The 11,497-nt window shown below is 40.0% G+C and overlaps 1 protein-coding gene across 1 annotated transcript; it reads left to right on the forward strand.

The window, feature by feature from the left end:
• The first annotated feature begins 1,273 nt into the window (after positions 1-1,273).
• LOC129353791 (NACHT, LRR and PYD domains-containing protein 3-like) lies at positions 1,274-11,195 on the forward strand. The gene is made up of 7 exons (XM_055023234.1): positions 1,274-1,392; positions 1,846-1,994; positions 2,858-4,586; positions 6,002-6,181; positions 7,048-7,221; positions 7,741-7,893; positions 11,087-11,195. The coding sequence occupies exons 1-7, from the start codon at positions 1,277-1,279 to the stop codon at positions 11,193-11,195; spliced, it is 2,610 nt and encodes an 869-aa protein (XP_054879209.1). The 5' UTR covers positions 1,274-1,276.
• The last annotated feature ends 302 nt before the right edge of the window (positions 11,196-11,497 follow it).

The following is an 11,497-nucleotide window of genomic DNA, read 5'->3' on the forward strand; positions in this document are numbered from 1 at the left end:
AATCAGCAGAAAGTGAATCACATCACTCCGTCCCTCAGCAGTCTGGGGTTCAGCAGAAACATGTTTTTCTTATCTGTGGATCAGAACCGGCTTTATGCAGTCCACAGATTTTCTCTCTTCCTCTTCACTGAGATTCGTCTTTTTCCAGGTTTTCCTCTTGTTGCTTCTTACAGCAAGTAGAAAGTCTTTGTCTCTCAAAGCTCTGCTGGAAAACTGCATGTAGATCCAGACTGACTGATCCAGGACCAGTTGCCAACTCAACAAAAGAAATTGTTTAGGCTAAAATCAGAATCAGGAGGTCAGGCTTTTTAAAGTTCAGTGATCGGCCTGAAAACTGCAATCGGTGCACCCCTAAAATAACTTAGTAATATCTTTAAATGGAGCAATAATAATAATTTAACACATTTTATATCAATTATATAATTATATTTATATCAAATTTTGCATTAAATCAAATCAAATTTGATTTGCATGGCACATTTCAGCAGCAAGGCATTTCAAAGTGCTTTACATCATAAACACAAGAACACAAAGTCATGCAACATAGAATAGACAATACATTGTTACATATTACATTAAATGCCTCTTTATATTGAATTTCTATTCTGAGACAAATCAATTGACTAAATATGTTTCAGGCCTCGCTGAGTGAGGGGGGCTTCATCCCCCTATAAAACCAGCTGTTTACCCATGATTCCTTGCAGTTGATCCAGCTGGTATTTACCCATGATTCAGTGAGTCCAGCTGGTGTTTACCCATAATTCCTTGCAGTGGGTCCAGCTGGTATTTACCCATGATTCCTTGCAGTGGGTCCAGCTGGTATTTACCCATGATTCCTTGCAGTGGGTCCAGCTGGTATTTACCCATGATTCCTTGCAGCAGGTCCTGCTGGTATTTACCCATGATTCCTTGCAGCGGGTCCAGCTGGTACCTCAGCTGGATGCTGTGGTCCCTGAAAGCTGCTTGTGACTCTTTATCTGAGAGGAAATCCTGCTGAGCTGCACACAGAGGCTGACATGTTGCTGAGATCCCAGCTGGACCCGGTTCTGTCTGGAGGAGAGCTGTGGACCCGACCTGAGCTGGTGCTCCCTCAGAACCTCCTGAACACTGACTCCCTCCATACAGATTTACAGTAGAGCCAAATGTTCACTTCTTCATTCACCTGATTCACTCTGATCCTCTGAACACATGATGGGAACCAGCTTTCTGCTCCAGTTACTGGAACTGGATCACTGGGACTGACTGGTTCTGGTTTCTCTCTCAAAAGGTCCAGAAGATGGAAGATCTGGATCTAAAAGAACCTCCAGGATCCATCAGTCCATCTATGAGGAGTGACTGGTCCAAAGAAAACAATCCAGACTTCAGTAATGAACCTGGACCCTCAGACAGAAAGTAAGAAACCAGTTTCTAACTGATTCATGTGAATCTATAGAGATAAAATATAAATTAACTGGTTGATCTCAGTGTTTCAATAAACAGTAACTTAATTTTCTTACTTATTAATTTAAAGTTAGACATGAAGGATGTTGGTAAGTAAATCAGTTTGAATGAATTAATATGAATTAAAATGTTGCATGAAAACAAAAACATGTGAGGAGCAACAATTCAGATTGTCTGTAAACCCACTGAAGCAGTGAAACCAGCATCTTCCAGACTGGGAACACTGGCATCAGTCATCATACCAAATATAATTCAATGAAGTACTTAAAACCAGAAATCATCAATGTTCTGAGGTTCTGTTCTGACCCAGTTTCTGGTCCCTGGTTCTTTGTGGACCTTCATGAACATGTTCAGCTCCAGCCTGTTGCTAGTGAATATTTCAGTGATGAAGAAATGTCTTCACAGGAGGAGCTTTAGTGAGGAGGAGCTTCCATCCTGCTGTGGTTTGGGTCAGAATGTTCTGATGGATCCAGGCTGTACCAGCTGCCCCCAGTATGGGAAACAACCCAGAACAGGATCCAGACTGACAGCCAATCAGAGCAGCCGTGCTCCAGGTGAGACTGAACATGTCCAATCAGAGCTTCTTCCTTCCAGATCCACGTCTTTAGTTGAGATTTGGACATTTAAGGTTTAAAAGTCTTTTTGTGATCAGTTGTTTCAACTGAATCTGTCTTTTTCCAGCTTTTGTAACTGGAACTTATGTCTCAGTAACTCGGCTTAAGAAAGTCCTCATTTAATTTTTGACAGCTCAAAAAATGGCCAGAAGATAAATGTTCAAATTTGACTTTTTATTTTGTTTTTAAAATTATAACTTTTAATGTTCCATCTAGATGTTCTCAAATTGATTGCCAAATAACTGTTACCTGAACTTTGGTCAAAGCATCATGTTCTGCTAATACTGCAGACACTTCACAGTCAGATAATGACTGAGATTCCAGTTCACTCAATGGGGCCTGAAGGTTTTGGTGGTTGACAAAACAAGATTACAGACTTTGCAGACTGACCAGGGCCGGACCAAGCCTCAATGTAAACTCAATGTTTACAGTTAACAATATTCACCCCACTGTAGCCAACTCACTGACTCTCTTCCTATATTTAGCAAAATTTCAAAACAAAACAAAAAAATGGTATCGACGAAAATCAAAATCGGCAGATCAGGATTTCAAAGCATAACTCCAAGAGCTAAAAATTTTATTTACACCAGGTCAGTCTTTCTTCACTGAAAGGTGGCCCTAAGCTGCTAAGTTTGCTTTGCCTTGGGCCGGCCCTGAAACTGACATCAGAATAACTTTCATTGATTTTTCTCTAATTATCGAATTATGTTTCCTTCATAGAAATTTATGAAGAAGAACCAAACTGGCCACTTTATTAGTCCAGCAAATTGTTTTTATTTTGTTTGTTTTATTTATTTTTTCAGATATTGTTGGTCTGTATCAGCCTGAACTTAAAGCGTCTCTGAAGATGAAGATCCAAAGTCTCTCTGAAGGCGTCGCTGAACATGGAAATAAAACCGATCTGAACCAGATCAACCCAGAGCTCTACATCACAGAGGGGTCAACTAGAGAGGTCAACCAGGAACATGAGCTCATACGCATTGAAACAGCATCCAGGAAACAAGAAACAGTCAGAAGAGAAGACATCTTTAAAGTCCCACATGGAGGAGATCAACCAATCAGAACAGTGATGACCATGGGCGTGGCTGGCATTGGGAAAACACTGTTAACACAGAAGTTCACTCTGGACTGGGCTGAAGGCAAAACCAACCAGAACATTGATTTCATATTTCCATTCACCTTCAGAGAACTGAATTTACTGAGAGAAGAAAAGTTCAGCTTATTAGAACTGATTCATGAACGATTCACTAAAACCAAAGGAATCAGCAGCTTTGAATCGTTCCAGGTTCTGTTCATCTTTGATGGTCTGGATGAAAGTCGATTTAATCTGGATTTCAACAACAAGGAGATCCTGACTGATGTTACAGAGTCCAGCTCAGTGGATGTTCTGCTGACAAACCTCATCAGGAAGGAACTGCTTCCCTCTGCTCTCCTCTGGATAACCACACGACCTGCAGCAGCCAATCAGATCCCTGCTCAGTGTGTTGACATGGTAACAGAGGTCAGAGGGTTCACTGACCCCCAGAAGGAGGAATACTTCAGGAAGAGATTCAGAGATGATGAAGAGAAGGCCAGCAGGATCATCTCCCACATCCAGAAATCCAAAAGTCTCCACATCATGTGTCACATCCCCATCTTCTGCTGGATCACTGCTAAAGTTCTGGAGAATGTGATGGAGACCAGAGAGAGAGAGAAACTACCCAACACTCTGACTGAGATGTACATGGAGTTCCTGCTGGTTCAACTCAAAATCAAGGAGGAAAAGTATGATGGAGCTGAAAAGAACAGGAAGCTGATTGAGTCTCTAGGAAAACTGGCTTTTGATCAGCTGCTGAAGAGAAACCTGATCTTCTATGACAAAGAGCTCACACAGTGCGGCATCAACATCCAAGATGCTGCGTTGTTCTCAGGAGTTTTCACTGAGATGTTTAAAAGAGAGAGAGGGACACGCGACGTCTCCGTCTACTCCTTTGTTCATCTGAGCATCCAGGAGTTTCTGGCTGCAGTCTACATGCTCCACTGCTTCACCAGCAGGAAGTCAGAGGAGATCAAGATGCTCCTGCGAGACGAATACAGAGAGACATCTCTAGATGACTTCATGAAGAAAGTCATGTATAAATCTCTCAGCAGTAAAAATGGCCACCTGGACCTGTTTGTCCGCTTCCTTCATGGTCTCACTGTGGAGTCCAACCAGAGAGTCTTAGAAGATCTGCTGGGTCAGACAGAGACCAGTCCAGAAACCATCCAGAGAATCATCACCAACCTGAAGGAGATGAACACTGATATAATCTCTCCTGCCAGAAGCATCAACATCTTCTACTGTCTGGTGGAGATGAACGACGTCTCATTTTATCAGGAGATCCAACGGCTGCTGGATTCAGGGAAGAAGCTCTCAGAGACTAACTGTTCAGCTCTGGAATTCATGCTGCAGATGTCAGAGGTTCTGGATGAGTTGGACCTGGAGAAGTACAACACATCAGAATCTGGACGACTGAGACTGGTTCCAGCTGTGAGGAACTGCAGAAAGGCTCGGTGAGTCCAGATGTTTTCATTGTGTGATGCTGATTCAGCTCTATTGTCCTCCTGTTTCTCCAGTGTTGATCTTCATCATCCTCTTCCTCCTCCCTCTAGTTTCCTCTGAGTTTGTAAATGAGACCAAAATGTGGTTTTTGTCGTCTGGTTCCAGAAAAAGTTCTAGTTTCAGCTTATCTGGGACGGCGGTGCTGTAACTTTTGGATTTTAGACATTTGATCATGTTAAAAATATCCCACTGCTTATCAGTTTTCAGACTGAAATAAATAGAAAACCTTGAGAACTCTAAAATCTCTGTTTTCTCTGAAAATTCCAATAAGCCAGAGACACATTTTACACTTTAACTCATCTCCAGTCATTGGGTCGCTGGACCTGCAGAGACATGAGCTTCAACTCTGGAGACATCCAGCCTCTTCTAGTGACTGGAGAACTTTCACTGCTTCACCATGAAATGCTGCTGGACCCAAACGCTCCGTCTCCTCCAGGGGTTTTGCTCTTCAGCTCTTTAGGAGTTTAGCAACAATTTCTCCTGACATCCAAACCTTTGTTCCTCTGAGACAATGGACAGACCACTGCAGAGACATGTGTCCCTCTTCCAACCAGTTTGTCCCAGTTCCTCTCAGATCAACAGTCTGAGAGGACGGTTCTGACCCGAAGGAGCAGCAGGACCGGTTCTGCTGCTGCTCTGCAGGACGACCAGAACAACGTGAAGCTTTTAGCTGCAGCAGGTTGACGACTGTCCACTTTCTACTTTGTTAAAGCATCAAATCCAGCAGATGAACGGAGACAGAACTGGAGCATCATGTGTTTGTTCTGCTCCCAGTTTCCTCTGTGGCAGCATTTAATAACCTGCTGCTGGGAAACATGTTTCTATACAATATATTACTATTATTCATGATGATGCAGCAGATATTGGCTCAACAAACCCAGAGATGCCAGAGGTCCACAGCAGCTGGACTTCCTGTTCTGCTCACTTCATTTAGAACTCACTTCCTGCTTGGTGGAAGATCTAAACGGTCTAGTCCAAGTCAGAGCTGTGAGCAGTTCCTCCTCCTCTCCATCATCTCCAGTCGTTTCCTTCATTCAGCTCAGTCAGCCTCTTCATCAGCTGCTGCAGAGAAACTGAACTTTCCTTCACTGATGATAGAAGATCTTCAACATCTGACTGCAGCTGAAGGTCTGAGGACATGAAGCCTGGACCAGAACCAGAACCAGAACCTGGACCAGAACCAGAACCAGAACCTGGACTCTAACCAGGAACTGCACAGATTCTCTGTGGGGTCAAACTCAGTAGATATTGATCAGATATTGATCAGATGATGATCAGATGATGACATCACTGTTATCATATTTTAGTCTGTTTATAATCCACATTGATTTCATTAGAACTGAATTTATTTCTTCTCTAATCACAGACTTGGTGGCTGTTTGCTCCAAAAGGCTGAATGTGAAGTTTTGGCCTCGGCTCTGAAGTCCAACCCAGATCTGACTGAACTGGTAATAAATCAGATCTACATTAGTTATGGTGGAGACTCTGATATGAAGCATCTGGTTGAGATCCTGGAGAATTCAGTCAGTAAAGTGAAGAAACTGAGGTTTGTTTTCTCTATTTCTGCAATAAAATCATTTATTCATACTTTAATCAATAGTTAATCAATTTAATGTTAATATATATCATTTTAAAACAACATGTTGAAATGTCAGAATAAAATCTCTAAAAACTTTTGACCTTATTAATTTTTTTCTTATTTCAGACTTTGAGATTATTGAACTTTGTTTTTTCAGTTTTTCTCTTTAAAATGTTTTTGATGAACAAAATGAGTAAAATAATTGAAATGCTGTGAATGAATGATGGAGATGTTTCAGTTTGGTAAAGATTCAGATGGTTTTATTTCTGATTCTTTACATCAGAATGAAATGTTGATCCTCCAGAGCCACAAACACTGACGAGTTCAAATCCTCATTAATGAACGTCTAAGAAACCACTGATTGTAGAAAAGCAAATCTAGATGCAATGAATGAAAGTGAGGTTTGCAGCAGCAGCAGGTTCCTCAGCTTTGTCCTGAGGCTGTGGTTCTGTTGGGCCGGGTCAGAGAGGAACCGTCTCCTGAGGAATAATGGCCTCCATTGGCTTTCAGCAGCTTTATTAGGAACCCAAAGGCCATTAATGAAGAACCTGACTGGTTCTGATCCAGTTACCAAGTCGGGTCTGATGATCAGGAACCAGCAGAAATAGCTCAACTCATCCAGGCTGATAGAAAACTATGAGTTTTTTGTTGAACAAATGTTCTGGTTCTGCTGGTTTGGACTCTTTAAACCAGTTTGACTGGATCAGATGTTAGAATCAGTTCATCATGTTTCTTTTACATTCAGGGAAATTAATTTTATACATTTTTATTATTTGTTCATATTTCAGTTTTAACTGCATCCTGTTGGTTCACATCTTTTATTCTTTATTCAGATTGAATCACTGCAGTTTATCAGAGACCAGCTGGACGTCTCTGTTCTCAGCTCTGAAGTCCAACCCGACCCATCTGACAGAACTGGACCTGAGCTGGACCAACCTGGAAGGTTCTGGACTGAAGGATCTCTGTGGTTTTCTACAGACTGAAGGCTGCAGACTGGAGACATTGACGTATTTTAATGATACAATTATTGATATTTCTGTGAATAATTCTATATAATTGATCATAAATCAAAGTTCATTTCTTCTGATCTAATCAATATTTTCTGAGTTTGTTCCTGGATCCAGAGTTTAATTTAGTTTCTCTGTGTAACTGAGTTGGACCTGCTGATCTGAGGTCAGAACAGGACAGCATTCGGACCCCAGTGTGTAGAAATCCCCTCAGGTCAAGCAGGTCAAAGGTCATCCAGTCTTGAAAAGTGAATTCCTGGAATCTGACAGGAACAAATCAATAATCAATGATTGATGCTTCAATACTTTGATCAGAACCTGGAATGATTTTACTGACTAAAATCCTCCAACACATCATGACCCAGTACCAGGTTCTGGTTCTGGTTCTGGTTCTGAAGTCAGCAGGTCTTTATTGGAGCAGCAGCTTGTTGGCATTAATATTCATGAGAATCTTTAACTGGTTCTGTTGGACTGGTTAACCTGCATCCTGTTGGTTCACATCTTTTATTCTTTATTCAGGTTGATTTACTGCAGTTTGTCAAAGATCAGCTGTGATTATTTGGCCTCAGCTCTGAAGTCCAACCCGACCCGTCTGACAGAACTGGACCTGGGAGGAAACAACCTTGACGAATCAGATGTTCATCAGCTGAAAGATCTTGTTGAGACTGTATGGTAAGTAAATGTTTGCAGTGAGTCCAGCTGCTGTCAGCATATTGAACTAAACCCAGTCAGCATCAAAGCAAAGATCCAGTGTTCCCAGTAAAGCTGCAGCTTCTCAGTGGGAGGAGAATGGTTCAGGCTTCCTGATTGGACCCAGCAATCAGCCAATCAGAGGAGCAGCAGCTTGCTGTGTTGTTGCTGTGTCCATGTCTCCAGGACGTCCAGCTGGACTCCAGTGTCCAACATGTCTAGAGACATTGGTCCTCATTCATCAAACAGCAGCAGATCTGATCTCAGACCTGCTTGTTCTCTCAGTTCAACAGGAAACGACTGATCAGGTTCATCTTGGTCACAGCTCTGAGATCAGTCTGACTGGAAACCATCTACTGGATGTGTTGCGTCACTGACTGCTACTGGAAACACTCACTGATCTGCTCTCCTTCCTTCTTCTCTCTGCAGGTTTGATCTCTGTAAAGTAGAGAACGTCTCTGTGTCCTGCTGATCCTCACAGGTTGAAGCTGCAGCAGTTTGAGTCTAAAGAGACTCTGGATCATGATGATGACCTCTGACCTCAAAGATTTTCCTTCTATTTATTTTCTCATGTCTGTCATTTAGTGTCTGATATTGTTTGTCTCTTTGGATCAATAAAGATCCAATTCAAACTGGGCTCCATTTAGAGGCTTCATGGAGTTTTGATCTGAACTGGATTCAACTGGAAAGTTGATCTTTTTTCTCTGTGGTTCATTTTCATCCTGGAACCAGAAATGGTCTGAGAATGGAAACATGGGAATCATTTCCAGTTCAGCTTTAAAGTCATGAAAGACTCTTCAAACCTCTTTTCTCTGCTGCTTCCTTCTGTTGACATGAAAATGTTTCTCAAAGCTCCACAGATAAAAAGATGTTTTACTGGAAACGTCAGAGAAACTTCAGCTTCCACCACAGAAACCAGTTTAACCAGTTTAGAACTGGATGTCCCACAGAAACTCTTGATCTTGGAACAGTTTTCAGGAACATCCATCTTTTAATCTGAATAAAAATACATATATATTTTATAGTCATTCTAAAAGTATTTTAAAAATTAAGTTTTTCATCATAGTAATTGATTCTCAGTGCTTTAATATTTCTCAGTTTGTTTTTGGTGGTGAACTTTTTCAGTTTTCCAGTTAATCTAGAGAACATTAGGGGGAATGGAGACTCAATATGTCACATCAGGCTCTTTACTGTGGTTGTGCTGATTTATTCTGAATTCATGGGATAACGTGGTGACTGGTTCATATTATTCTGTTCATATTTATTTTAATGTAACGTGGGTTCCTCTGTGTTTAATGATGAGCTCATAAAGTTTTTCATAATGTTTTTGGTGGGGGTTTATACATTTTATTTTGTACAAATATTGTAACTACATCTTTATTTTAATCCTCCATGCTGTTCAGCTTTTTGTATTCAAATTAACAATGAATCCAAATATATTTTAAGTTTGTAAATTTTGTTTGACAGTTTCTTTTAATGAAATCAGAAACATACATTTTAGTTGATCTGAGAATTTTTAAGCTTCTAATTTTACGCAGCAGCTTTTTTTTGCATTATTTAGACTGAAGATGTTTAAATAAAATCCATGAGAATCATTTCATTAATAAATATTATGTTTCCTCCAAATTTCTTAGTGATGCTGACTCAAACTATCACAGTAGTTATTTTACTTCCCGGTATTTTATTTTGAAAGATCTCATAGGAAACGTATTTGTAAATTTTCTAACTTTATTATTTTTGTAATTACCAGGTTTCGCCACCAGAGGGACTGAACTCACTGCTGAGGTTCCTGGTCGCAATGGTAACCAATAAAGAAAGACTCGCTGCTGGGAATGATGCGAGTCTTTAGCGCGGAAGCTAACTGGTTTCCAGCTTCAAACCAGCGGGATAACTGATTCCCAATGATATAAATGAAGGCAATTCTTCTCCTGGGTTCATTTAAATGTTTTCTCTGTCAGTGTGAACTAGAAGCAGCTCCATAGAGTTGAAAACGTCCCGCAGAGACTCTGAGCGGAGCTAACGATGCTAACAGACTAGCAGCATCTTGTTTTACATAGAAGCTGATTGTCAGAAGTTTCGGATCTAAACTCTGATTCTGAACAGCAGCGACTGACCTTCAGTTCACTAATAATCGATCAAAGTTTTATTATCATAGAACTTTAAATTAAGCTGGTCTAAATGATTTTAGTATGTAGTTACATTGTGTCACCACAAGAGGGCAGTACACTGACAAACTGGCAAAAACAAAACCAAAAATGTAAATAATCTTCTGTTTACTATAATGCTAAAACATTTTTAAAGCTTCTTTGAGTTTTTAATTTTAATATTATTTATTATTTTCCATTAGATGGTTTTATTCTGCTCTAATCTCAGCTGGTTGACTTTCATGACTAACAAAAGACTTTCCAGACTTTGACTCTCAAAATTACTCACAGTTAATATTTTGTAAGGATTTTAACTGAATAAAAAATGTTTTATAAGTACATTTCTCTAATATGATTATTATTTCTAAGTAGTTGTTATTTACCCTGCGTTTCGAATAATTTTAATCATAAAATACGAATCCTAACTTAATTCTGCAGATCACTGTCTACAGAATTAAGTCAATATAACTAGTTTTTAGAAACAGTTTTGTGAAATGTATAAAGTTGATCAGTTTTATGATGGTTGAGGGAATTCTTACTGCCCTCTGGTGGTGAGCTTTCGTAACTACAGACATTTTTCAAATAAATTTTTCAGTCAGATGTTTTGTTTCTGTTTTAATGTTCACTTTATCAAGTCAGCAAATAAGAGTCACTGAAAAAAAACTGTACAGAGTTTTAACACAGCAGCTATCTTTTATGATTTAAAACTCTTTAAATGGCTTTAATATTATTTTTGATTATTTTATTACTTATCTTCTGGGTGAGAAGATCGTTAATTTTTCTCTATATAAATTGGATATTAAATGTAAATAACGCAGCATTATTACGGCTGTAGTTCCCACTATGGCCACCAGACGGCGGAAATACCCCGCTCTGAATATACAGGTGAGTTTTTGAGCTGCAGCTGGTCTCTCACTTCTGTGAAGTTGATCACGTTTTTCATGATACATATTACTATTAACATTAATAATTGAATGTTAATCATAACTGTTCTGCCTACTTTAACATGCAATCAGTGTTTTATCGGTCAGTATGAAGAAGGAGCTGCACAGAGTTGAAAACAGCCCGCAGAGACTATTAGCGGCTATCGCGATGCTAACAGACTCTAGCAGCAGCTTCAGAGGAGCTTTGGCTCCATAAGAGCTGAAACGAAGCTCTCCAATTCTGGTTTAGACTCTGAGCTTGTGGTTTGAGGCCAGGAGAATATTTATGATCGATTAAATCATCCTGGAAACATTCAGTAGATTGATGCACAACAAACAAACTGAACGTCTCTCAGAGCAGGGCGGTTATTGCCCTCTAGTGGACCGAGATGGTAACTGTAGCTACTATATAAAGTTAGACAATATAGAATAGAATAGCATTTATTGTCATTGAACAGGATTCAACGAAATTTCTATTGCACATTATACATACCACATTCACTTCCGGTACGTTCTTTC

Source organism: Poeciliopsis prolifica, unplaced genomic scaffold (genome assembly GCF_027474105.1).
Source record: "Poeciliopsis prolifica strain line A6 unplaced genomic scaffold, Auburn_PproV2 SCAFFOLD097, whole genome shotgun sequence".
Taxonomy (NCBI): domain Eukaryota; kingdom Metazoa; phylum Chordata; class Actinopteri; order Cyprinodontiformes; family Poeciliidae; genus Poeciliopsis; species Poeciliopsis prolifica.

Bases quoted from the DNA above. Each gene is read 5' to 3' on its own strand.
- LOC129353791 (XM_055023234.1), top strand. From the start codon at position 1,277: ATGGAAGATCTGGATCTAAAAGAACCTCCAGGATCCATCAGTCCATCT. The intron at 1,393-1,845 runs GTAAGAAACCAG...ATGTCTTCACAG, and splicing joins CCTGGACCCTCAGACAGAAA to GAGGAGCTTTAGTGAGGAGG. The intron at 1,995-2,857 runs GTGAGACTGAAC...TTATTTTTTCAG, and splicing joins TCAGAGCAGCCGTGCTCCAG to ATATTGTTGGTCTGTATCAG.